The sequence below is a fragment of the Vulpes lagopus genome, chromosome 10, assembly GCF_018345385.1.
Source record: "Vulpes lagopus strain Blue_001 chromosome 10, ASM1834538v1, whole genome shotgun sequence".
Classification (NCBI taxonomy): domain Eukaryota; kingdom Metazoa; phylum Chordata; class Mammalia; order Carnivora; family Canidae; genus Vulpes; species Vulpes lagopus.
Genome location: NC_054833.1, coordinates 32123964 through 32150644, shown reverse-complemented (window position 1 = coordinate 32150644; position 26681 = coordinate 32123964). Strand labels below are relative to the sequence as shown.

General features: G+C 52.0%; 1 protein-coding gene and 1 long non-coding RNA gene across 4 annotated transcripts in view; one reads left to right on the top strand and one right to left on the bottom strand.

Annotated features, from left to right (window-relative positions):
- Positions 1–19675, bottom strand: part of LOC121500820 — a 33112-nt gene extending 13437 nt beyond the window's left edge. Inside the window, exons 1-2 of the long non-coding RNA XR_005990453.1 lie at positions 19633–19675; positions 331–437 (exon numbers count right to left, since the gene is read on the bottom strand). This is a non-coding gene — a long non-coding RNA (uncharacterized LOC121500820). The remainder of the gene's footprint in view (positions 1–330; positions 438–19632) is intronic.
- Positions 13645–26681, top strand: part of FLI1 (Fli-1 proto-oncogene, ETS transcription factor) — a 121777-nt gene continuing 108740 nt past the window's right edge. The window contains exon 1 of one of the 3 annotated variants that reach the window (XM_041772922.1): positions 13645–13668. Coding sequence is in view for 1 of the 3 variants with exons in the window: in XM_041772923.1 (XP_041628857.1) it covers positions 21286–21303 (18 nt within the window). In the remaining 2 variants the exon portion in view is untranslated. Of the gene's footprint in view, positions 13669–19854; positions 20181–20947; positions 21304–26681 lie in introns of those variants that run through there. The other 2 variants (XM_041772924.1, XM_041772923.1) reach the window with 2 other exon arrangements.

Below are 26681 nucleotides of genomic sequence, written 5' to 3'. Positions count from 1 at the left end.
ATACAAAAATTATTTCAAAATATGTCAGAGGCTGAAATGTAAAGTTCAAGGCTATCCAAGATCTAAAAGACAACATAGGTGAATACCTGCTTGACTTTAGGTATGGTAAAGAGTTTTTAGATATGACAGCCAAAGCAAGATTCATAAAAGAAAAAATATAAACTAGACTTTATCAAAATTTAAAACTTTTGCTCAGAGAAAGACATGGTTAAGAGAATCAGAAGACAAGACACAAAATGGAAAAAAAATATTTCCAAAGATAAATGTGACAACAGATGTGTTTCCAGAATATATGAAGAACTCCCAAAACTCAACAAGAATAAGGGGCACCTGCATGGCACAGTTGGTTAAGCAGCCAACTCTTGGTCTCACTTCAGGTGTTGGTCTCAGGGCTGTGGGTATGGGCCCCACACTGGGTCCATGCTGGGTGGAGCCTCCTTAAACAACAACAACAAAAAAAAATTAGTAAGAACTAAACAATAAAATCCTAGACAAAAGGCTTGAAAAAACACTGCATCAAGGCAGATGTATATGCAAGCACACACATGGAAAGATACTCAAAATGGTTAGTTATCAGGGAAGTGCACATTACACCAAGTGCTCATGTGCTCAGAAGTATTAAAAGCAAATGGAGCTCTCTAACTTACTGATAAGAACGAAAATGGCACAACCACTTGGGAGAAGAGTTCAGCAGTTTCTTATAAGCTAGATGTTCATTTACTATAAAGACCAAAAATCCCACTCCTAGATATTCACCCAAGCAAACTGAAAACTTACATACAACCAAAACCTTGCACACAAATATTTATAGCTTTATTCATAGTCACCAAAAATTGGAAATGGCCTAGATGTCTCTCAGTAGGTGAATGGATCACTAAAATATGGCACATCCATACAATGAGTACTACCAACAATGGAATACTACTCAGCTACAAAAAGGAACACACTACTAGGTCATACACCAACATGAATAAATCTTAAATACACTTTGCCAAGTGAAGGAAGCCAGACCCAAAGGTTACATATTGTGTGATTCCATTTATATGAGATTATGAAACAGGCAAGACTCTGGGGATGGAAAGCAAATCCCAGTGCTTGTCAGGGATTGGGGGTATAAGGAAGGGCAGGACAAGAGAATTTGGGGGTGGTGATGTGATACATCTCTCAGAATCATAGAACTATATGCCACAAAGAGTGAATTTTACAGTATGTAAATTTAAAAACTCAACCCCAGTTTCAGGAGAACCCCAGGTGGAATTCAGGCCATGACAACTGAACATAACTGCATTAAAATGGTTGATATAACTATACCAAAAGGTTGAGTAAGAAAGGGGACATAGTAACTTTGGGAAACAGTGTGTTGACCAAATACTGTAAAGCTAAAAATAAAAAGAACCATATATAAAGAGAAGCAAACCACTACATTTTAGTTGGGTGAATCTGTTTCTCTCAAGGGTATGGATTAGGAATTCCAAAGGGCTTTGTACATACACTATGGTTGAACAAATCAATAAATATCCTGTAGATAATAAGTGCCACATTTCTCATTGTTGGAGACAGAGATTACAAATAAGCAAAGAGGAAATTCCGGGATGAACCCTGTGGCATTGGGTTGGCATTGGAGGTAATGGCATTAACTCAGAGTAAAATATAGAAACAGATTGTTATGGACTATATAATTCATATGTTGAAGTTGTAACCCGTAATGTGACTTTATTTGGAGAAAGGGCCTTTAAGAAGGTAACTGAAGTTAAATGAATCATAAGGATGGGGCCTTCATATAAGATGACTGTATTCTTATAGGAAAAGAGAGAGAGAGAGACCATGGCTGTGTGAGGCCATGGACACCTGCCACCCAGGGAGAGAAGCCTCAGAAGAAACCAACCCAGTCAACATCTTAATCCTGTACTTGCAGCTTCCAGAACTGTAAGAAATTTCTGTGTTAAGCCACCCTTTCTGTGCTATTCCATTATGACAGCACTAGCGGACTAGGGCACAGATAGATAGAGAAAGAAATGTGGATATGTGTGTATATTCCCTTGTTTTGTCTGCTGAGAGGGACTAGAAGCTGTAGCCCCCAGTAGCAAATAGAGCAACTAATCCTCTAATCTTGGTTTCTAAATACATTGTCAATCCAAGGAACTGGGGATCCTTGGGGAAGCAGATAATTCCAGGGCTGGGGCAGGGAAAACAACAAGATAATCCTGAAGCATTGTGTGGTGCCTGAAAGTAAGGAGATGCTAAAGGAAAAAATTCGGACCAGGTGGGTATGACAAAAAGGATATGGAAGTCAACTTGAAAGAGCTCCCAATGGCCCAGGTCAAACCAGTTGAAATTTGAGCTACAAAATAAATTATAGTAATAGATGGCAATTCAAATAATAAAATAAATATCTGTGAGTTCATACTAATTAAAGAAAGGAGAAAGAAAGAAAGGAACAGAGAGGGAAGGAGGAAGAAGAGAGGGAAGGAGGGAGGAAGAGAGAGAGAAAGGAGAAGGAACAACTATTTTTTTTAAAAAGAATTCCAATTAATAAATGTAGAAGGGATGAGTGCAATCACCATTAGAACACCACAGTAATTATTGCTTAGGGTGAATTCCACCCTAAATTAATGAGCAAAAGGGTAAGGAAAAATAAGATATTTGCATGATCTCAAAGTATTCATCAAAGAATATACTTGTTAATGACAAATATCTTCCCCACCCTCAAATTCTAGTTAACTGTGAAAAGAAAAAAACGGTAACATTCTAGTGGCGTAACAGGGCCAACACCACTTCGAGCAGTGCTCAAGGTCAACATTGCCAGTAATAAGGCATCAATGTCATGGACCCTCCAGGATGACACGCTGTAGAAGGCATGTCACCTCAATGGTATTATCCCCCCAAACACATAACTATTTAATCATGGTAAGACTTCAGATAAACCCAAACTGAGAGGCAGCCTACATCATGCCTTACCAATGCTCTTCAAAAATGTCAAAGTCATGCGATGGAAGTAAAGACTAAAGAACTACTGCAGATGGGAAGAGGCTAGGGACCCCTGACAGTAAAACACATCATAGGGTCTGGACTGGACCCTGGAACAGAATAAGGATATTGCAGGAAAACCAAGGATGTATGAATAGTCTGAAGTTTAGTTAAGAGTATTGTACTAATGCTAAGTTTTCTCGTTTTTTTATAGAAAATTTTCTTAAGATTTTATTTATTTATTTATTCTTGAGAGACACAGAGAGAAAGGCAGAGACACAGGCAGAGGGAGAAACAGGCTCCCTGTGGGGTACTCGATCCCATACTTCTGGGATCACGACTTGAACAGAAAGCAGATGCTCAACCACTGAGCCACCCAGGCGTCCTCTAATGCTAGGTTTTGATAATGGTACCATGGTTCTGTAATATGGTAACATTAGGAAAGTGAGCTGCATAGGCACGAACTATCTCTCCTATCTTTGCAAGCCTTCCTCCTGGGATGAAAGAAAGGGAAATAGAAAGTAACACTAGGTGTTTTCAACATGAAAGGAGGGGGTACCTGGGGCTCAGCAGGTTAAATACCTGCTTTCAAGTCACATCATGATCCCAGGATCATGGGATCGAGCCCTGAATCAAGCCTCACATTGGGCTCCCTGCTCTTTGGGGAGCCTGCTTCTACCTCTCTCTCCCTCTTCCCCTCCACACTGCTCATGCTCTTTCTCTCTCTCTCTCTTTCTCTCTCAAAGAAATAAGTCTTTAAAACATATATAAACAGAAGAAGAGAGAAGTGAGTCATTAAAAATCAGGGAATTGGGACTGATGTGGAGCAACCCCACCATCACTGAAAGGAGATAGAAATTTCAGTAGCCATACTGATAGAAACTCAACAGGGAAATAGAGGATTAGAAGTGCAAAGACTTGAGTTCTAGCCAGGCCCCATGGCTCCCCCTGCAAAGTTTGACCAATTATTTATATAATCATAGATAATGTCTAAAACATGTTACTTAGATAATACATGAGATGATTCTTGACAGATTCAGGTTTCTCATACATGATTCAGTTTCACCATGGAAACGATGGCGATAACAGTAATCACGTTGCTTGATAAAATAACACATTTAAATGTTGCCATGAAAAAAGAAATGATTTCTGTTTCAGATTCTGTTTCTTCATCTGGAAATTGAGCACGGATTTCCCTAGGGTCCGTCCAATCACATGTGACTATAAGCACCACATGAAATATGTTATACAAATGTTATAATAGCAGAACGAGATGGAGCTTTCTACACACATTCCTATCTTTCTTTGACAGAAGCAATATGAGAAATTTTTCATTAGCACAAGCAATCTTTTCAACAGCAAATGTATGAAAAATGGAATAAAATTCACCCTAACGATAAATGCAAGAGGCGGGGAGAGGCGCCTCTTTACAAAAGCATTATTTGTTTATGGAATGTTTCAAAGGTGACACTGTGGAGCCTACAGGAATGCTTCCCCGCTGCATCTAAATGGAACCTAGTTTTAATTTTAATATAACCGGTTTAATGGTAGTTGGTCCAGAGAGTATCGCTTTCATCACAGCAGGTCAGCTGAGCATCCACGCAACACGCATATGCAGAAGGTGTACTTGTGTACGTGTGTTCAAACAAGCAACGACGGGTGGTTTCTGCTCTAGGTTTAGGTGTCAGAAAGCTGTATGAAAAGTGTATAAAAAAAAAAAAAAACCCAATGACCTCCTTCGCCCTAACCCACACCCTGGCTGATCTTCCCGCTGCCCCCCGCTCCCCACATCAGCAGCAGCAGCTGTGAGGCTAAAATGAGGAAACCTGACATTAGCAGTGTGTTCCCTCCATCCCTGTCCCCAGTGGGGCAGGCAGGAAATGCCAGCCTCCTCACAGGAAAGCCTGTTGTGGTGAGATTTCCCGATTTACTTTATAAATGCAAGAAGGCCAGATACAGCAGGAGATAAGCGCTCAAGATTGCAAATGCTTATCATCGCTCAGGGTTCTGGGCCTCACAGCCATGACCAGTTTCTTCTCTAGAGATGGAAGCCAAAGTTCAGTTTGCTTCCAAATCGAAAAGCCTCCCCAACTGAAACATCTGACCATCTGCCCTTGTCGGCCCTTGCGAGAAAACCATTTCAGACAGCTTGCTCAAGTTTGACTCTGAGTGATGTTCTCGCCCCAGGAAGGCCTAAATAAAGAGAATCATCTAGGGATGCAGTTAAAAAAAAAGATTGGGGTAGCTGGGTCCCCAAGCTAGTAGCTGAAGACGTGGTACCCATTGGACTCTGGTCTCAGCTGACCCAAGAAATTTCCAGTGAAAACTGCTTTTGCCCTGCTGGTGCCACTTCTATACAAGGCCTAGCAGAATGAAAAGGACAGAGATCTCAGAAGCACAAGACAGCTAGCTAGCTCAGTGGCTAGCTGAGTCAGAGAAGGGACTGACGGTTCCATCTGAAAGTCAGGCACGCTCCGGTCGCCACACAGGCCGGCCCCTTCTGGGGTCAGAATTTGGAGGGAAGAGTGATAAGGATTGGAGGGGGCATTACACACTTAACTATTTCTTCAAGATCCACTTCATTCCACCCCTCCCTCCCCTCCTAGTCTTTTTTTTTTTAATAGAACCAAAGCCATCACCCCCAGAAGCAGCAAGTAGGCCTCACAGAGTGGGGAACATAATTCCTTTTCCTGTTGTCCCCACATTACCAAACACGGTGAAGCAATGAGAACCTCACAGTCAAATCCTCAGCTCGTCGTCCCTCATGGCACTCATGGAGCTGATCTTTTAAAAAGAGAAAGGAAGATTCAGGACAGACCTATGTTCCCCTTGCCCTCAGCCAAAAACCTAGGAGACACCTTCCTTCACAAACTCTGATGTGAAAACGTGTACCGAGAAAATGAAAACACACCCTCCCTCCACTTTTGATCTCTTATCTAGGGAAAGCAGGTTCCCTGAGAGGAACTCACAAGGCCGTGAGTCCCCAGTGTTTGTTGTGTTAAGTGGGGGACATTGTTTTGTGTTCAACTATGACGTGCATTGAAGTAATAGTGAGAGACCAAGCTCTCTTCAGGACCCCACTGCGCCTGTTGAGAGTCACCAAAATAAAAATAATAATGACACCTCAGACCAGTAACTCATCAGACCAGTATGGACACAGCATCTCTTCCATCTAGAGGCTGGAAGCACTTGGTCAAAAGCATCTCAATTCTCAAAAAAAACTATCCTTAGGGATATTACTGGTATCTGTCCTCATTCAAACATGGCCCACACCTCACCCTGCAACTACCACCTCCATTTAAAAAATATACCCAAAAGACCTTTGTGTGGAAGCTAATTGGCATTGGCCCCGCCCCAACTTTTGTCCAGTTTTTTTTTTCCCCTTTTTTCTTTTTAAAGTTGAGGCTATGAAGGCAGGCAGGGGCAATGAATAAAGCATCTACACTCGAGATAACACGCTGCGGTGTCCTTGGTAGCCAGAGTAAGCGTACTTTTACTTCTGTGGCATTTCTCTCAACAGCATCCCAAAGAGTTATTTTGTTTTCAACGAATACCATCATCCTCCACCTCAAAGCTGAAGCAGACACACTGGTCGTCCCACTCAACACAATTATGTTTTGAATCCTTTAAGATCCCGGACTCATTGCCCCCAACACCGTGGTGGTTGTACAGGCAGCTTTGAAAGTGATGGATAACATAGTCTTTGCGAACCTTTGCCTTCTCAGAGATAGCAAAGTGATGTTACTCAGGTCCTTCCCAAGATGCACGCTCCTGCCCCAGGCAAATGAATGAATGAATGAATGGATATGTGAATGAATGATTCCATTCTACCAGAAAAAGCATCACCCAACTTGGAACCATACTGGAATTATTTATGAAGGATTGGCACTGGCCAACTTCGACTTCTGTCTAGGTTTTTTTCTTCTCACTTTTAAACAGGAGCAAGGAAGGACAATGTCTCCCAATAACCTAAAAAATATATATAACCGTAGATGAGACTAGTAATATGCTCTTTAAAATTACTAAAATTTAAGCCGGAACGGGGCTCAGGGATTATCTAACAAAATTAATTAATTGATATTCATGAAAAGATAACTTAAGATACCCTAAGGAAGAGAAAAACTAGCTAAGGGAGTTGAAGGAAGGAATATAATGTATATAAAAATTTTTGGTCTTAAGAGCTCCTCTTTGCCTTAATGCTCGGTCTTATTCATTCTCCAGTAACCTTACCTCTTCATCCACAGTCTTGGGATTTTTTTTTTTCTTCAGAGAGAGCACTTGAGTGGGGTAGTGGGGTGAGGAGTGGAGAGGGGCAGAGGGAGAGAGAGAATCCCAAGCAGACTCCATACTAAGCACAGGATTTGATCCCAGGATCCTGAGAGCATAATCAGAGCTGAAATCAAGAGTCGGACACTTAGCCAACTGAGCCACCCAGGCGCCCCAGTCCAAGGAAACTTTACATATGTTTGATCTGCAGGTGGAGGTGAGGGATGAATCTGTTAGCTTAGGAGAGGCCCTTTCTCTTGCACCTGTTCAGATCACAGATCTCTCCATCCAGCAGTTCTCCATCCTTGCTCTGAATGCTCCTTAGTTTGAACCCCATGCTCCTGCATCCCAAGAGCCTCTGCTACATCAAGAATATGCATGAATGTGTGTGTGTGTGTGTGTGTGTGTGTGTGTGTGTGTGTGTGTTGGTATGTGATGGGAATCAAAGGACCAGCCCGCTCACACACGTCAAAACCCAAAGTGCCCCAGTCTGACATCTCTTCTCATGGACCCTGTTCTACTCACTGCTTCCATTTCCTGGACTTATCTCCCTGAGCAGATTTCCCACTTCTTCTCTCCTTGTAATTTCCAGGAGCTCAGTCTAGGTTTGCAGCCTGTCAAGGGCTACAAGAGGACACAAATAATGAGAGATAAGGAGCGTGACATCTTGTTGGCTACCCTTTAAAATCTGAAATTGCTTGTTGGAAGAGCAGGAAGCAACTTCCTTCCTTCCTGTCATTAAAAGCAAAAGGGATAGGAAATGTAGAGGACGTTGAAACTCAATGTGATTTAAGTCTTTACTTGGGGTGGAAAGAACCACAAAGACCAGAAGACTGCTTTATACACAAGGCTACACAGGGCGAAAAACATTGTGGATGTGCAATGAATAGATCTTGATCATCCCAGAGGGTTCCAGAAAAGTTAAATCGAGTGTTTCATTGTCAAGTCTTTTTTTTTTTTTTTTCATTGTCAAGTCTTTTACTCACTTGAGGAAACCAAATCACAGCAAAACACTATTTCCCAGTTGTATTAGTTTGCTAGGGCTGCCAAAATAAATACCAAAGTATTAGTGGCTTAAACAACAGAAATTTATTTTCTTGCTGCTCTAGAAATGAGAAATCCAAGATCAAGGTCCCAGCAGGTGTGCTCGCTCCCGAGGCCTCTCTCTTTGGCTTGCAGTTGGTAGCCTCACTGTGCCCACACGTGGTCTGTCTTCTGGGCACCCACACTCCTGTATGCTAATCTCCTGTTCTTAAAAGGACACCAGTCCTACTGGATTAAGCCCCCCCCACCACCACCACCATTTCACCTTATTTACCTCTTTAAAGGCCTCTTCACAGGATGCATTATCGTTCTGAATTACTGGTGGGTAGGGCTTTAGCATCAGGGGGACACAGTTCAGCTCATAACACTACTCACCAGGAGCAGAACTAAAACCGGAACCCCAAGTTCCTAACTCTAGAACGTTAATTTGCCATTGATCCACATCCTTTCCCAGGTTCCATACTCTCACAGAATTATGGCATACGCTTGTCAGAAGGCATCTCAGGATGATCTAACTGTAGCTCTCTCATTAGCCGGATAAGGAAGCTGGGCCCTAATGGTCTTGCTTGAGATCATAGAACCCATGGTGGCACCATTCAGATAAGGACCCCGGTCTCCGCACTGGGAGCTTGCTTGGATTCCAATCTCCAGCTCTCCTCAACTCATCACCTGAGTCACATGTTAATGACCAGGCTCTGGATTGCAAATCTATGGCCCAGAGGAAGCAGCCTGGTACAGGCTGGCGAGGGAGCAATACCCTAGAGTAAGAAAGCCCCCTCCCCTTCTCCTTTGGAAGGATAAGCTGGCTTTAATGAGTCTTCCTGCCCCATCCCCTTCATTCTCTCCTCTCTTAGGCTCCTCCTTATGGCAGCTGTTACCAATTTCAGCAATTTTCTCCTGGCAAATTGAAGGCTCCAGGTGACAAAGGGAGTTGGCTAATATCCTTCTAGAGGATGAGAGAGCCTGGGTCCTAATCCCATCCCACCCCTGCTCCCAGACAGGGTGGTTAGGGCTGCAGGCACTCCCCAGGTGGTCATCCACAAGCCTCCCAGTGCCCTTGTGTGCACACAAACACGTCCAGCCCTGAGACCCTAGCTGAAAGGGTGTCCAGATCAGGCCTCACTGCATTCTCAGCTCCTCTGTTTTTTCCAGGACCACCAAGATTTTATTATGTGCATGATCCTCGGCGCGAATACCCCTTCTGGTCTTAAAATTACAGGAAGAGGAGGAAATAAGGAGGCATACATGCATATGTGTGCACAGACACTGAAGAGTTTGGTACGGAACTAGCAGAGGACCCCTCCATCAGCCGACCACACCCACGGTGCTTGGGGAAGGGGATGATCTCTTGATCCCCAGTTAAACTATTTATGTAAAAAGGAAACCTATAGGTGAGCACTGATTTCCTCCAACCCTGCAAAGCAGAAAATGAATTAGTACCTGCAGACGAAATGTTCCTGTCAGTTTTCCCTTAGTAACAACATGATGGCTTGGTTTAGTATCATAGTCCCCTCCTTCTTCATTGTTCAGAAAGAAGAGGCGGAGTTAAATAATTATCGCACACCGCTATGTATCGATCTCAGTGTGGACACTGGGTGTCCAGCAGCGGGCAAAACAACCTCAACACCTGCCTTCAGGGAGCTGACAATCTAATGAAGGGAGGCAAATCCTGGGTAGATAGGTCTGCAAATAAGGATGTGATAACTCTGAAACAGAAGAAAGGGTTTGAAATCAGAAGCAGGTACTCAAGTGATCTCCTAGAAGTCCCCTTCAAGAAGAGAAAAGAGACAGGGGGATGAAAAGAAAACAATTTCAAATCTCTATCCTGGAAAGAACCCCTCTTTTTTTTAAGATTTTATTTATTTATTCATGAGAGAGGCAGAGGGAGAAGTAGGCTCCCTGCAGGGAGCCTGATGCAGGACTCGATCCCAGGACCCCGGGATCACATCCTGAGCCAAAGGCAGACGCTCAAATACTGAGCCACCCAGGTGTCCCATAACCTCTCTTTTGAAAAGCATGACATGGGGGTAGGATGTATTGCCCGACAGAGGGGCACCGTCTGTTTTATTTGTGGTTGTTTGGAATAGCGTGTGTTCCCTTTGGGAGGGGAGGCGATCTCTCCCTGAATCCCAGGAACAAAACCAAGGGGGCACTGGCTCCTGTACTTCAGACCCCACCCCTCCCCAAGCTGCCTTGTTTTCCTAAGCAGTGGTCAGGAATGCGCTGGGCGGGGGCGCCTGGCCGGCAGCCCCGAGCCCAGGCAGCCCCAGTCACGGTCCCAGGCTGGCCTTTCACCTCCGAGCTCTCCCGGCTGCTCTTATTAAGCAGCAAAATGTTTCAATATGTTGAGCTTTGGGGGAGGGACAGAGAGAAAAATCGGGATATTGTTGAGAAGGAAATAATGAATAACCCCGCCGCCAGTCTTCATACCCCCCACGTGGGGAGATCTGGGTGATAAGTGTGCTTTCCCCAGAAATGGAATCCTAGCAATTGCTTTTGCTCAGAAATTTCCAGAGCCGGTTGAGGGGTGGGGAGTAGGGGAGACGGAGAAGAGGGAACAGGTACCACATTAATTTTCTAAGTGTCCAGAACCAAAGCAGTCAGGGGTCTGGGTACCCAAGAAGGAAGAACCAGGAAGGGAAAGCTTGAGAAACTGAGGCAATGGGGATCCCCGGGTGGCTCAGCAGTTTAGCGCTTGTCTTTGGCCCAGGGCGTGATCCTGGAGACCAGGGATCGAGTCCCACGTCGGGCCCCCACAGGGAGCCTACTTCTCCCTCTGCCTGTGTCTCTGCCTCTCTCTCTCTCTCTCTCTCTCTGTCTCCCATGAATAATAAATAAATAAAATCTTAAAAAAAAAAAAAGAAATTGAGGCAATGAATTCTCAGAGGTAACATGGCTGTGGTTTTGTTCTGATGAACTGACACATTCTCTACCCTTACCTGTCACCCTCACTTCCCCCCCAACCCAACCCAACACACCCGAGGGCTCTGGGCAGGGGCCTGGTGCGCAGCCCCCTTTATGGGAGACTTGGGAGCAAGGAAGTCAAGAGTGTGAAAACCACCCGCCAGCCAGGGAGAAAGCACGCAGGCAGCTCATCCGCAAGGCAAGGCAAGGCCCTGCTGTTATGTGCAGAACAGCCCTAGGGTTGGGCAACTAAAACAGCAAATGTGGGCACGTTCGCAGAAATCTGAGCCCCATTCGAGACTAGGTCTTGCATTGAAGAAATGAGCCAGGATTCCAAAATTTAAAACAAAACAAAACAAAACACAAACTCAAGGACCCAGAAAGGACTCTGAATGAGGGTGTTGTTAAATGTGTTTTAAAATTGAAATTCCATGACAGGGCCGCTTCTCTGACCTTTGCAAATCCCCTTGCTCTTAGAGATGCTGCCTAGAAAACATGGGTCCAAAAAGGATGTATGCCAAGGAAAGTCCAAATAAGGGGAAAAGTCACCTTTAAGTAAGATGAACCTAAGGACCTGCAAAATCAAAGAGGACTTCCGTCACAGTGTTTAAGTCTGAGAAATAATTATTTGCATGGCAATCATGTAAACCTCATCAAATAAAAGAAGGCCTGGGTCTCAGTGTCTCCTCTTGGCTTCCCATTTGCGATATGTGTGTGGTTCCCTGGGTCCCTTGACATTTCCCAGCAACACCGTGATGTTTCTGGAAAAGCAGCTAGGGGCAGATGGGTGGCTGTCTATTAGAACAATTCATCAGACGGCAGTTGAAATATTGATAAGAAAACGGAAATCAAATTAAAAGACGGGAAAAGAGAGAGGAAGGGGGAGTGGGATGAAGAGAGGCGTCACGGAGGAAAGCTGCAGGGCGCGCAGACCAAGGAGTGGTTTCTACAGCCCCCCAGCTCCTGCAGGGACTGAGGCTGGCTGTCTGGATGCGCGCTGCAAAGAAAGGCACACTCGGACTCTGGGCAGCCAGCAGGTTTAATTCGGCTTCACGGATCGGATCGGGGGCTCCGGGCGCAGAGAATTAGCACCCAGCGCTCCAAGATCCTAGAGCCAGCTCCTGCTGGCTGAGCAGGAAAGGGTGTCTAAGGTGAGCGCTCGAGCGAGCGTGGGGGACCTCTGGGGGAATGCAGGGTGGTGGTGGCGCCTTTCTCTCCCCTGCCGGGCTGCCTGTTCCAGTTGCAGCCGGGAAATGGGAGGCTTTCTGGGCTCTTTCTTTCTCTCATTCTCCCCCTGGAGCTTTCTTTTCTCTCCTTTTTATTTTTCTTTTATCCTCTCTCTCTCACTTTCCTGGCAAAGTGCACTCCAACTTTAAAAGAAAATGGGGGACAGTCTCAGCAAGGACCTGGGGATAGAGGCAGGGCACGAGAATCTAGGAACCCAAAGGAGCATACCTGGTCCCTGAACTCGTGGATGTGTGTTGTGGCTTCAGGAGCCAAAAAGCTGGAATTTGTTAGTGGGGAAAGAAGTGCTTTATCAGAAACACATTGGCTGCCGGAGAAGCTGCACGCTGCCACGATAAAGATGGTTTAAAAAGAAGGAAGGGAAGAGGGGAGAGACAGCCGCCAGACTTGGCAGGGCAGGGAGAGGCTCACGCAGAGGCACCTGGCATCCTAGGGTGGTTTTTGCACCCTCCAGCCCAAGTATTCAGACTTCAGACACCATCTCCTCTGCCACTCGAAATGAGACTGCGTCATTCATTGTCTTTGTCTCTGCCATAAAACTATTTTCTTGAAGAAGCAGGGGCAGGGGGAAAGGGCCTCCCTAGACCTCCAGAACCTTCAGCCAGTCTTCCTCCCCAGGCAGTCCACCAGCAGAGAAGAGGGGGGGCAGCTGGACACTGGTGGGGTCCAGGGGTAGCAGGAGAGCCAGGCAGATCTGTGTCCTGAGAGCCTGAGCTTCTGCAAAGTATCTGTTCCCTGGGGCCTGGGGCCTGGGGCTGCCTCCCAGGGGAGACCTACCTCTATCTGGGCAGCCGGCAGGGGCAGCGTTCTCTCTTCTGGCTGCGAGGACCCCAGTGTCCGCAGGTGTGAAACTACCCCGGCCTGGGGGAAATGGGTGTCTCCCACTGTGGGGAGGGGAGGGTTGCAGGTCTGTGGGAAGGAGACCCAATGACGTGAGCTGGCTCTCAACCTTCACCATCTCCTAGCCTGCGGTCTGGAGGCAGAGGCGCAGGGCGGGTGTCCAGCACCTAAACCATTCGGATCCTCCTTGCAGACCCAGGCGGAGCCCAGCCTCGCAACTCCCCGAGTCTTCTCCCTTTGAATTTCTCCTTCATCACCGACCCCCCACCGGCTCACCCGTGTGGGGTGGTACCGTCGGGTCACTGAGGTTTCTCCTACCCAGGTTGGTTTCGCGGCCTTCCCGACCTTCCTCACCAACCGAGGATGTTTCAGACAGTCCCCGACACATCGTCTTACGTCAAGGTAAGACATGACAGCGCCTCTAAACAGGTAATGACCCCCAGCCCCCTCTGCCATCGGGGCCTACGGTCCCTCCCTGGGGGCGGGGGGGGGAAGGGCGTGGAGGGTCCGCGGGCGTGTCCGGAGCCTGGGGCGCTCCCGATGGGTCGTAGGAGGGCGGCACGCAGACCCTCGGGCATCCTTGGTTGAGGAGGATGGGCAGGGCGCCCAGACGCCAGGCCCGGGACCGCGCGCCAGGGTGGGACCCAGGGGCCCTGCGCTCGCGCCGCTGGCGCACGGCGGGTCTCAGGGTGGGGGCCCGTGCGCGGGTGTGCGCGGGTGTGCGCGGGTGTGCGCGGGTGTGCGCGGGTGTGCGCAGGCCCCGCGCTTCTCCCACCGCTTCCACGCCCCGTGCGTCCTCAGGCCCACCTTCCCTGGCCCCACCCGCCCCTCCCAAGCGCAGAGCGCGATCTCTGCCGACGGATCGGACGTGTTCTCCACTCACAACAGTTCCCAAGAATGTAAACAAGCCGGGGCCGGGACATCTGGGTTACACGTTCAAATGAAAAGCAACCCCAGGGGGCGGGGCTGGGGGTGCCCGGGGTAGGGACCCGGCGCGACCTCCCTCCTTCCGGGTAGCCCCGGGAGCGCGGCGGCTCCGAGCCTCGAGCCTCTGCAGCCGGAGGAGGAAGGGCGCGCCGAGCCGCTGCAAACCTACCGGTCGGGGCCCGGCCCCGCCCCGCCCCAAGCCCCGCCCCAAACCCCGCCCCCGGTGCCCGCGCCGAGCTCCCCCTGCGTCCGCGACCGCAGCCCCGGGTGGGGGGGACCGTGTGCCCGCACGTGGCCGCCTCCGTGGGGTGCGACCCTCCGGAAGCGCCGCTTTGGCGTGCAGCCCTCCTGCCATTTCTCTAAAGGGAAATTTGTTGACACAAGGTGGCACCCCCCCACCCACCCCACCCCTCCCGAGGTCTAAAGGAGTTTTATTTATTTTATTTTATTATTATTTTTTTTTATTTATGATAGTCACAGAGAGATAGAGAGAGAGGCAGAGACACAGGCAGAGGGAGAAGCAGGCTCCATGCACCGGGAGCCTGACGTGGGATTCGATCCCGGGTCTCCAGGATCGCGCCCTGGGCCAAAGGCAGGCGCCAAACCGCTGCGCCACCCAGGGATCCCCTAAAGGAGTTTTATAGCCACTTTGGGGAGCCCGGGTCCTGGAGCCCCGGCGAGTACGAAGGGTTTCATCTGCAGTGGATCAATGAACAATAAGTGAATCAGTGTATCGGCGACAATCAGTGGATGGACGGCCGGCCGGACGGCGGCCAGGACGGGGGGACGAAGGCGCGCTGGGGTTCGTGGAACCCAGTTTTCCCGGGAGGTTAGGCAGGGGCCCCCCCACCCCCGCCAGTCCCAGGACCCGAAGCCAAGGGCGCTCTCGCTTCCAGCTCTGCCCCCGAGGCTGCAAGTGGCCCCGCGTGGGGAGCTGCAGTATCCCTCCCACCCACCCCGAGGTCTGCACCCACCCGGAGACCCCAAACCTCGGGGATGGCGAGCCCCAGAGGGGCACGTGGGAGCCCGGAAGACCCACCCAGGCCGAGGGTCGGGGGCAGAGCGGGCCGGCCCTGCAGAGCGGAGCAACCGGAGTGGGCAGGAGGGCGAGGGGAGCGAGCAGTGTAGGAGCTGCCCGCAGCCAAAGGAGCCGCTCGCCGCAGGAGCTCTTTTCAAGGGGGAAAAAAGGGATTTTTCAGCAGCCACAAAGTTTGTATTGTTGCACAAAGGGGTGCATTGATGGCGGCGAAAGGTCTGCGTAGCGGGGACAATCTTGGGTCTGTTCCTCCGGCTCCCTACATCGACCATTTGCCAGAGGGGCGCAAACAGTCCCCGGCTGCCAAGCCCCTGCCGCGGCGCGTCGGGAACCCGGCTCGGAGGCTGCAGACGAACACCCCGCGGGCCCAGGCGCCCAGGCCCGGGGCCTGCAGCCAGCCGAGCGGCCCAAGCCGCCAAGGGTGCCCACTGCACGCGGCCGCGACCTGGGTTCTGAGAACCCGCAGGGGCCTCGGGGAGGTGCCCGCAGGAGGGCGCTGAGGGCGAGGCTGGAAGGAGCAAGGGAAAGGGCCAGAGGGAACCCGGGTGACTCCAAGACCGGGACGCGCAGGGGGTGAATAGTGGTGGCGACTTGAATTCAGGTCGCCCTCGCCCCTGCCAGGCCCTGTTCTGAGCATCGCATTTGTGCTGACTCACTTAATATTACTAACCACCCTAGGAGGTGATCCATTTTGCAGATGAGAAACTGAGGCCTTGACAGGTTAGCAGCTGGTAAGGGGCGTAGCCACGATACTATTAATAATGGCAGATTCGTGCTCAGGTTTGCGACAGCCCTGGGAGGGTTAGGTCCCCATTACAACCCCAAGGTACGGATGAGGACACTGAGGCACAGAGAGGTCAGGGAACTCGTTTGAGGCCACAGAGCTGGGACGTGCAGAGCAGGAATTCAAACCCCAGGAGCCGTTTTCTCAGTGAGCCTTCCGACCTGGACGGTCCGCTGGCAGATACAGGGTGGAGGACGCGGGACATCCCGCGGAGCCATCCTGGCCCCCAGAGCGAGGAGCGCAAGGCGCAAGGCGGGAGGCCTCGCGCGCGCCCCACCCTGCCCGGCGGGGTCCTCCACTTTCCAGACCTCTCCTCGCTCCCTCACCACCTGGCCTGCCTTCAGCCCGTGCTGAACCGGGGACGAGACCCCCCTCCACCCCACACACCAGACCAAAGGAGGCTTATGGCCCTAGAATGTGCGCAGCGACACGGCCCAGGGGCAGCATCTGGCCGGCAGGTCCTGCAGCGGCGCTTCAAGGACGCAGGTCTGTACTCGGAGTAAATGCCGTTTGGGGCGCCGGGAGGCCGGGCGGACGGAGAGGGGAGAGGCTGAAACTCTCCCTCCCCCGCCTGCCCCCACCCCTACCCCCGGCCGCGGGTCCAGGCGCCGCCGCCCTGGGTGAGAGTCCCGGCACCTGGCTGGTCTCCACCTCTCGTCCGCCTGCGCTCTCTGGTCTGCCCCGGGCTCCCTCGGGATCTCCCCGTCGACGCCGCGTGGTCTGGGGACCCTCGGGGCGCACGGACCCTCCCCCAGCCGGGCCCGCGGCCCCCGGCCTCCCGCCGCCGCGGCCTCCCACGTAGCGCCCTGAACCCGCTCTGCGCAGAGGCGGGAGCGAGCGTGGGGAGCGGGCAGGGCGAGCAGAGGCTCTAAATCTTCCTTCAATCTGTGAGTAGATGAAGTCTGAGAAACAAATTCAAAGCAGGCGCGCCTGCAGAGCCTTCCTGCAGAAATATTCCCCGGCATTCAAGCGCATCCAGGGGCGGCTCGAGCAGCCTTGTTTGGCTAAGGTCAGACGAGACTCGAGTTCTCCAATAAAAATAAATCTCAAATTAATTATGGCCTCGAGCGAGGGGCCAGACACTTGAAGCCGAAGTTGTGCAGTCTGGGATTTTGGCGCTCGCTCGCCCGTCCCTCCTTCGCCCCCCCCCTGCGCCCCCTCCCCCCCTACCCTCTTCCCCCCCTCCCTGCACTGCCTGCACTGCCTGCGCTGGACCCGGGTTGGGGCGGGCGGGGGGGGGGGGAGGGATGGAAGGATCCGCCCTGGACGCTCCGCCAGGCCGGGCATCTTTCGGGGTTCCCAGTGTCGGAGTCCCGGGGTCGAAGAGGCACCCCGCGGCCTGGGCTCCGAGCGTCGTGCCCTCCCACCCCCAACCTGGGCTGGGACCAAAGCAGCCCAGGAAGTCGCGCCTGGAAAGTCTTGACCGGGTCAAAAGGGCTGACATTGAGCGAGCCAAGACACGTTTCACCCAGCCGCTCCCCTCCCGGGGGGAAGCAGGACTTCCGCGGCTTTGAAAATACTGTCAAGTGCGGACGGTGCGAGGCCAGTCGTCCCACCCAAGTCCCAGCGAAGATGCTCGACAGACGAATGTCTCCCAAACAGTCGCTTTCTGTCTGGACGTGGACGTGCTCTGTCTGTAGGGTACCCTACAAATGGGTCATCAATTGGGTTCCCTCCCTACCCCCCTTAGTAACTTTTGTTTTAAATGCTGGCCCGCCCCCCCGCGGGCTGCCAGCGCTCCCTGACTTGACAGCCTCCTTGACTCCCCTCCTTGACTTCCCGGCTGGTGGAAGGAGCACCGGTGGCCGCAGGCACCGGCTCCCTGGTCCCCAGCCCTGCCCAGTCTGGGAAAGGCGGGCGGACAGTCTCTGGTGAGCCAGGAAAGAGGGTGTGTGCCAGTGTGTGGGCTGGGGTAACCAGTCCCCAGCTAAGCTAGGAGAAGGGAGAAGGAAGAGGAAGAGGGGGAGAGGGGAGAGAGAAAGGGGAGGTCGAGAGAAGGGGAGCGGTTCCACCTCCCCAACTCAAAGACAGTTTTCATTTGCAGCGGGCCTTACCACAGGCTCTCTATCAATTTGTCTCAATGCAAACATTCAAAATATTCTCTTTGGCTGCTCGTGAAAACAATGTGAGCTGCCAGGATCAAACCATCTTTCCAGATGTCTGGTGGTAACCACATGAAACAGGGCAGACTTGTTTACTGTTGTGTTTGGTTAGGGCTTTTTCCCCCTTCGGGATTTAAAATAGAAGCAGCAGCAGGAGTTGAGCGTCAAACCCAAAGTTACATAAGTGGGGCAAACTTGCCCACCAGCCGGTCAGGATGGGGTGGAGGGAGTCTTGAATCCCTCTGAGAGCTGTGGTTCCCAGTTGGGGTGGGGGGTGGGTCCTTCTTTCTGGGTGGAGGGCCATGTGAGTGGACAGGAGCTCCTCATGGTGGGGCTGGTAAATAGCAAAAGGCATGGCGCCAGTGCCAGTCAGTGAGTCACGAAGGGGTGACAGTCATGCCAATGCCAGCCTCTCCCCCCTCCCCATCTTCAAAGTTACGAAACTGTCATAGCTTTGGTTTCCCAGGGAGAAACAGAGAGTGCTATTGAGTCCCACAGCTAACACAGGACGGCAAGTGCTCATTTTAATGTAGTTTCACATTGAGCAACTCGCAATGGGAGAGGCAGCGCCTGCTAAAAGGAGTTTGGGGGTGCTCAGGGTGTGGGGATGGCCGTACTGACCAGTACAGTGAAGATAATAATACGCTCTTTGCCAGGCCTCATAGGAGTTGGGAAGAGAAACCTAGCCAACGTTTGTTGCTGCAGAGGTGCCTTCTCAAGCACTAGGAGGAGCATGCAAGGAAGGGGGAGCGGAGCACTGGTGTGGGGTGGCCATTAACAACCTCAGTGTTTGCCCAGGACCAGGAAGGGGGCCTCCCCGTGGTGAAGTTGGAATCCCTTCTGCCTGAAAGAGGGGCAATGTGGCTGGGGGTGCCGGGTTTCTGGCCAGGTCCGGGTGGGAAGCGGTCTCCCCGCACCCTCCTGAAAGCCCTGTTGTCGTTTGAAGGTCGGCAGAGTCTGGGCTGAAAAGGAAACAATTTGGGGTTTGAAAGGATGTAATTCATTCTTCCTTTCCCTTTAACCTCTTTCCTCTCTGGAAAGCATGTGGAAAAGCTGAAGGGAAGAGTGAGAGGGCAGGCCGCCTGCCGTGGGGAGGAAAGGGTTAAGCCTGATTTCTTTTAATTGAACTCCAGAACTGGTGGCCCCAGGCAAAGGGGGGGACTGACCCCGCTAGCGGTAACCAGATGTGGCGGTCCCAGGGGAGCCCCGGAGCAGACCCCTGGATTGAGAAGCAGACAGGAGGTGGGGGGGGGGGGTCGGCCCGGCCCCCATCCCACCCCCCACCCCACCCCACCCCCACCCCACTCCCCCATAAGCACACCGAGTCTCAATTGCTGGCAGGCTACACCCGCCACTCCAGGTCTGGTCACGTTCAGACCCGCGTCTGTATTCGAACCCAAAATTGGAGCTGAATTGATGAGACTAATTTCGAGAGGGGGGTGGGGGGCGGGCGGGAGGGAGGCGAGCTAGCTTTCTGGCTCAATTGCTCCAGAAGAAATAAAGAATTAATAAGTCACCTTTTTTTCGCTGCTGTGGACACCCTTTTGAATTTTTTTTTTCCTTTCCAATTGATTCGGATCTCTTCTGGATTTTTTTTTTTCCTCCTTCCCCGGGTGGACTCTTAAATAAAAGTGAAAAAGTCCAAAGCGTGGTCTGGAGAGCGTGGACAAGGTAACCTGTTTTGGAGGTTGGGGAGAAGGGAGTCAGGCCGAGAGCGCCCGGAGGTGTGGTGGTGGTGGGGGGGGTCCCCTCGCTGAGCCGGGACTCCGGAGGCTGCCCCAGCCCGGGCGATCGGCGGCGGCGCTGCAGGGGGACGGCGGGGAGGTCTCCGGGTGGCGGGGGCCGGCCAGGCTGGCCTCCCGGCTGGGTGGGGGTGATGGTCCGGAGCACTGACCCCGGGGGCTCACGGTGGGGGCGCCGTCTGAGTCTGTGCGGCGATCCTGCGTGCTGCGCCCTGGAGCCCTGCTGACCAGTGTGGAGGCGACGTGCTGCGGTTTCTTGGGGCGCTGAGTAGCGCTGCCTGGGGGCTCTGGCCGGGCGCCGGGACCCGGGCCGTCTGGTCCAGGTAAAGCGCCTGGGGTCTGCCCCTAGTCGGCGCGGGTAGGTGGCCCGGGGTGCCGCGGGTCCCGGCCCTGGGCGGGCGCCGGGAGCTCTCCAGGAGCGAAGGGCCGGGACGCGCTGCCCCGGGGGCGCCCTGCTGCTAACAATGCGCGGGGAGCCGGGTCCGCGCCCCCGACGGCGGGGTCCTTCCGAAACCGCCCCGAGTCCGCGTCGGCAGCCGAGGGCCCCGGGTGGAGAAACTCCCATTGGACGCTTTTCTTTTTTTCCTTTTTTTTCCTTTTTTTTTTAATGGTTGGTTTGCTTCGGTCTGAGTGGAGATCTTCCAGGGCTGTAGGCTCCAGGTTATCCGCAGCCCGAGTAAACTCTCCCCCCGGCCCCAACACCCCACCCCACCCCCAATAAGTTTGCCTCCGGCTGGAAAAAGCATTAATGAACGTATCTGTGGGAAGAAACGGAAAGTGAATGAGTCAGGAGGGCCACCTTCGGCCAACGGCCCCGGGAAAAGGAAGGAGGCCAAAGGCGCTTGGTTTTGGACTTTGGGGGAAGGTGTTGGGGGCGGGTGGGTGCAGACTGCGGGAATCAGGGCGCGGGCGCCGGGCGTGGACGCCGGCATTGTTCCCAGCTCGCCCTTATCTCCCAGGAGCAAGTATCCTGTGTGCGCCGCGCATGAATGTATCTGGGCATCTCCGGGTGTATTTATATAGTGTGTGTGTGTGATGCGAAAAGCAGGACCAGCAGAGGGGAGGAAGAGGGGGTGTGGGGGGAGGGAAGACGAGGGAGAGCAGAGGGGAGAGGAGAGGAGAGCGCGAGACAGAGAGAGAGAGAGAGAGAGAGAGAGAGAGATAGGACTTCCTCCCCGATTCGCAAAGTGAAGTCACTTCCCAAAATTAGCTAAAAAAAAGTTTCATCCGGTTAACTGTCTCTTTTTCGCTCCGCTACAACAACAAACGTGCACAGGGGAGCGAGGGCAGGGCGCTCGTGGGGGGCACGCAGGGAGGGCCCCGGGCGCCAGGGAGGCCGCGCCGGGCTAATCCGAAGGGGCTGCGAGGTCAGGCTGTAACCGGGTCAATGTGTGGAATATTGGGGGGCTCGGCTGCAGACTTGGCCAAATGGACGGGACTATTAAGGTAAGCGATGCGGCGGCGGGCGCGGGAGCGGCGGGGCCGGCCGGGGCGGCGGGCGGGCGCGCGGGCTCGGCGCGGGGCGCGGGGCGCGGGGTCCCGGAAGACGTGGCCCTCGCCCTCCCTCCCGCGCCCCGGCTTCGCGCCGGCTCCTCCCGCGCCCCGGGGGCGAGCCTCACGCGCGGGGGCGACCCTCCGGGCGCCCCGCAGACAGCGACCCCCCCACCCCCTGCACCCACCCCCCTCCAGCCTCCAACCCCCGCACCCCTCGCCCCGAAGCCGCGCCCGCCCCCCCCCCCACGCGCCGCGGGCCGGGCTGCGGGCGGGGGTCGCGCTAGCACCGGGGACCTCGGGGGCGGATCCAAGCCGGGGGCCGCAGACCTCCGGGCCGCCGCTCCCGCCGGGCGGGCTGGGCGCCTTGGCCCCGGCGCTGGGCACTGGCCGGGCGGCCGGCTCCCTCCTGCCCGAGGCCGACGGCGAGCCGGGGGCGGGAGCTGCAGCCGCCAGCAGCTCGGGGCCCCGCGGGGAGGGCCCTGGGCGGGCAAGCGGCTGGGTTGCAGGCGGGTCGGGGTGCGAGTGAGCGTGCTTGGGGTCCGTCTGCGCGGGCTGCTCCACTTGGAAGTGCCTGTTTACATGTCAGCGCGGGCTGGTTTCCCTTCCTCTTGGTACTGGTGCTGCCGGGCTCTGCGCCTCCCCGGGACTGACGGGCCCGCCCCGGCGCTCCGCCGCGGGCAGGGGACCCCTCCGCGTCCGGCTCTGCGTCCGGCTCTGCGCCGCTGCCCCGCGCCCCGGGCCGGCTCTGCGCCCCCGGGAGCGCTCCGCGGGCTGCCCAGAGGGGGTCCGGCGCCCGGCCGAGCCCGCGGCCCCCGCGCCCGCCCTGCAAATCCACCCCCACCCCACCCCCGCATCCTCACCCCACACCTCACGCCCCGCTCTAAGGTGCAAAATGCAGCCCAGAGGGATGGATGAGGGTCTGGGTTTCGCATCAGACTTGAGGGCTGTTGCTTGCCTGGCTCCTCCTGGAAGCGGGAAGTGGGACCAGGAGCAGACAGGAGGGACACCCCCTAAGGTGACTGACCTCCAAGGACCGAGAGGAATGAATGGGACCGGGAGTCGGCTTCCAGGCTGTCCCGCAACACCAAGCAGGGCTCAGTCTGGAAAAACTATTAGGCTGGTGAGTGGGGACCGGCCCAGCCCGCCATTCCCCAGAACCCAGAGGCATCAGCGGCTCGCTCGCTGGCTCGCTCGGGGCTGAGCTCAGAGGAGACTAAGATGTTGTGCTTGGAGAATTTAAGAGATTTTTATCATTCGGGTGGAGTCGTGGTTTTTATTTTCTAAGGTTTTTTTCGGAAAGTCTGAAACATGCTGACTTAGGTAAAAGGCACCAACAGAAGGAACTTGAAAATCTGGAGATGAGATAACTGATTGTACTGGGTTAAGGGGAGCCTGCGTGAGTCTGGGTTCCTCCAGTTTCAAGTGTGCGGGGTGAGGGGCCAGCGTGCCTCTGGCCAGGGTGGAGGTGGCCACTGGCCCGTCATGCCTGTTTCTCTTGGTGCTGGTGTGTGCCCGCTGGTGGTGTCTTGTGTATCCCTGGTTTGGTAAAAGGATGCTCTGCTCTAGAAACACCCGCCCCCCACCCACACTTAGGATACTTGCCGCTTACCCAGAAGCACTCCCTCTGATCCGGAAGGGTGGTAAGATGGCTCCAGGGTCTCGATGTGGACACCCTAAGGAGAAGTGAAGCAATATCTCCATGATACTCAGACCTCTAAGGCCCTGAGCAAATGGAGGAAGCTGTGGTCTATGTACCCAGGATGTGCTAACCTCTTTAGAGACACACACAGGGATTGGCATGGCAGGCTTAGACCAGGACCCCGGGGCTTCGGGTGAGGATGGAAGTGAAGGTCTTCCTTTTCATGTGGGTGGGGGGAGCCCATGGGTCCCTCAGAGCGCCCCTCAGAGAGCCCCTGTCTCTCACCCAGGTGACCCCGCTAGGCAGACCCACCCACAGAGCAGTGCTTTTCAAGTCCTGAGGGACTTCAGTCCCCCCAAATGCTGAAGGATTGAGTTGTTAGTGTGCACTTTGGTATTTAAATTGTGTGAAAGCCACAGTTTCCTGTCGCTGTGTGACCTTTGGATCTGGAGGTTCCTAGACCCCTTTCCTGCGATGCTTCCAACTCTATGTTTGGAGGGGACAGTGGACAAGGGCAGGCCAGTGGATGTCTAGACTCTCCCGTGAGCATGCAGAGTCCATGAAACCTGTTTGAACTTCGAACTCTTTGTACAAATGAAAGTGGGACTCAATTACCTCCATAGTGGTATCTTTCCAGTCCTCTGTTCCTAAAATGCCACGCATATATGCTCTTCTAAGGACCTGCATGTCCATGGAATCCAGTTCTGTACAGATTGAGGTCCGCAGACAGATCTAGAATGTGTTCCCAGTTTGAGTGACCTTGACAATTCATCTTTGAGTGATTCTGGAATGTGATTTTTATGCACCTGCATGCTTCTTCTTCAAATCTGAGGCATGTCTATATTTCAAAATCCCTATGGGTCTCAGCCCTCAGGAGGCATGTAGTCCAGGATGCCAGAGAGGTCTGGATTTCTTTGCAGAAGCCTTTTATTTTGTGCATAATTTGCACAACTCCGTGTGATTTCCAAATCCTAATCTTGCGGCCCTTGTTCTAGGTCCTTCTGTGTCATGTTCTCTTCTTTCCAAGAATGTCTCCTAGGAGGCCTCTGAGCATCACGTTGGCAATACCAAAATTTTCAGGAGCCATTCCCCTCTTTGGCCCCGGGCAAGTTAACCTGCGATATTAAACAACACCTACCCCACCCCTGCTCCCCACAGTGATATTATCAGTGTTGACAATCGCGTGATACTGGTTGCTGCTCCAGCGATGACCTGTTTTCAAAACCTGCATCTTAGTTCTAGGCAGTTCAATTGAGTCTAAGTATCCCATCTATGAAAGCTTGATTCAGTGCACATGGTGCCATTAAAGACGGGGAAGCAATGAGTGCAGAAGCAGACATGGTGAATGAAACAGGGACTTGCATGGTGGACTCAAGTCAGAAGACCTGAGTTCATTCTCAGCTGCTACTCAGTTGCTGTGCGTCTTCCTGCAAGACGCTTCGGCTCTTTGAATGTCAGTTTTCTCACCTGTCAAATGGGCCAGAAATCACAGTGAGGATTAAATGAACTCTGGGACCTTCGTTGAATGTGCATTGGTTGAATTTCTCCTTGGGGAATAGGGGCTTGTGGGGATCACCTGGTTAGAGCATTAGATCACATATGGTCTGGATGTGCCATAATCCGTATTTTATTAATTCAACCGATATTAATTATGTGTCTGCTATGGTCCAAGGCTCTGCTTTCTGTGTTGAGAATGAAACAGGTATCAAAGCCCTCCCGGAATATATACTCTCATAGAGGTAGCAGACATGTAAATAAATAATTCTGTGTCTGGAGCTGACACACCTTCTAAAGATCCATGAAGCAGGTGAGAGGATAGAAAGTGATGTGCCTGTGTCAGCCAGGATGGTCAGGGAGGATGCTTCACATGGAGTCACAATGGAGCAGAGATACTATGAGTTTTCATCCTTTACCTCGGGGAGCTATACAGCACTAGACAGTCCCCTAAATGATGCGAGAACAAAGGGGGAAAGAGAGTTTGAAGTCAGCTCTGGGCCCTGAGAGCCAGCAGAGAGTGTGCGTGGCAGACAGGGCCAGGAAGGTAGATGATGGCTCACAGGACAGCGTTTATCCAGTCGGGAAACAGAGATGGTGTCCGAATAGAAGGCAGCAGAGTGAGGAGCCCTGGGAGCAAAGACTCTACTCCTGTCCTCAATATAGGATGCTGCCTTTACTTTGAAGAGTGAATTGCCTCCCTTGCACACCACCTTTCCACCTTCCTACCGCCTGGACTCTTGAGAACTTCAAGCAAGGCAGCACTTTGTCAGACAGTTTCTCTGTCCCCGTGACCACATAGAACTACCTCCCTCAGGTGATTATTTATGGTGAATCGCGTTTTGTTGGCGAATTCCTATGACAATCTTCTGCTCCTGCTGCCATTCACATTCAAGTTTATGGGTTTGCAACTTGAGAACTTTAGGGATGATGGAGCTCCACATGCTCATTCTATGGGTGGAGAAACTGAGGCCCAGAGTTATTTAATGACCTACCTAAGATGGCACAACTAACTCTTGACAGAGTCAAGAGGAGGATTCAGGAATCCTAACCCTCTGGCTAGTGTTCTTCCCACCACCCCGTGAAGATTTCACTTGCTTTTGTTAAATATCATGAATTATAGAATCCCGGAGATAATGTGTGTGAGAGATAGAGGCAGACAGGGAAGTACAGAGAGAGAAGCCTTTAACAGAAAAGCTATGAAGAATCTGGCACTTGGAACCAAAGACATTTCTGTTATTTAATGAAAAATGTGTTATTACCATCCTGAATTATGTCCGTGGTTTTTTAAAAAATTCCAGATTTTCAGATAGCACTTTTAAAATATTTTTTAAGATTATTTATTTATTGATTCATTAGAGACCCCAGGATCACAGATCACGACCTAAGCCAAGGCAGACGCTCAACCACTGAACCACCCAGGCATCCCTCAGATAGGATTTTTACATAGCTTTTTTTCCAAAATAAATCTTTCTTTTCCTATACACAAACAAGGTCTCTGTTACCAGGAGACAACAAAAAAATACATAGTTTTACATTAATAGCCAATAGGCCCCTCTACAGACTGGGGGCAGGTGGACTGAATTCCTATTTCAATTCCTTTAATAATTGAATACTTGACTCAGCAAAATATCTACAGATGCATTACAATATAACTTGCAGACACATCTTTCAGGCTACGTGACAAGTAGGTCTTAAATAACAACTACCTTAAGTGAGATTTCAGATTTCAAAGTCTACTTCTATTTGGGGTCAACTAGTTAACTTGGCATCAGGTTTTACAAAGTGATTGATTTAAACCAAGTCTGTTTTCTAGAAATGTAGCATGAGTCTAATGCTAGTACTGAGTTGTCCCAGAAAAAAAAAAAAAGTTGGGAAAATTTTTATGATGATGAATCAGCAGGCAGGATTTCTAATAGACTGAGGCCTTTATCCTACCTCAAACTTCAAAAAATATCCTCAAATTGTAAGTCAATCCTCAGGCCATCCTAGTCTTCTCTGAAAGAAGTCTTATTCTTTCTGAAGCTTGATAGACAGGTTTTCAGATTAGGGACTGACTACCTAGAGTAAGAATTGAAAATCTACTATTTTCATTCATTTTAGACAATTAGCTACATTATGTATGTCTAGAATAATATTTTTGTTTTGTTTTGAATAACATGACTTTCTTTTTTTGGCCTGTAGTTAAAACTGTCTT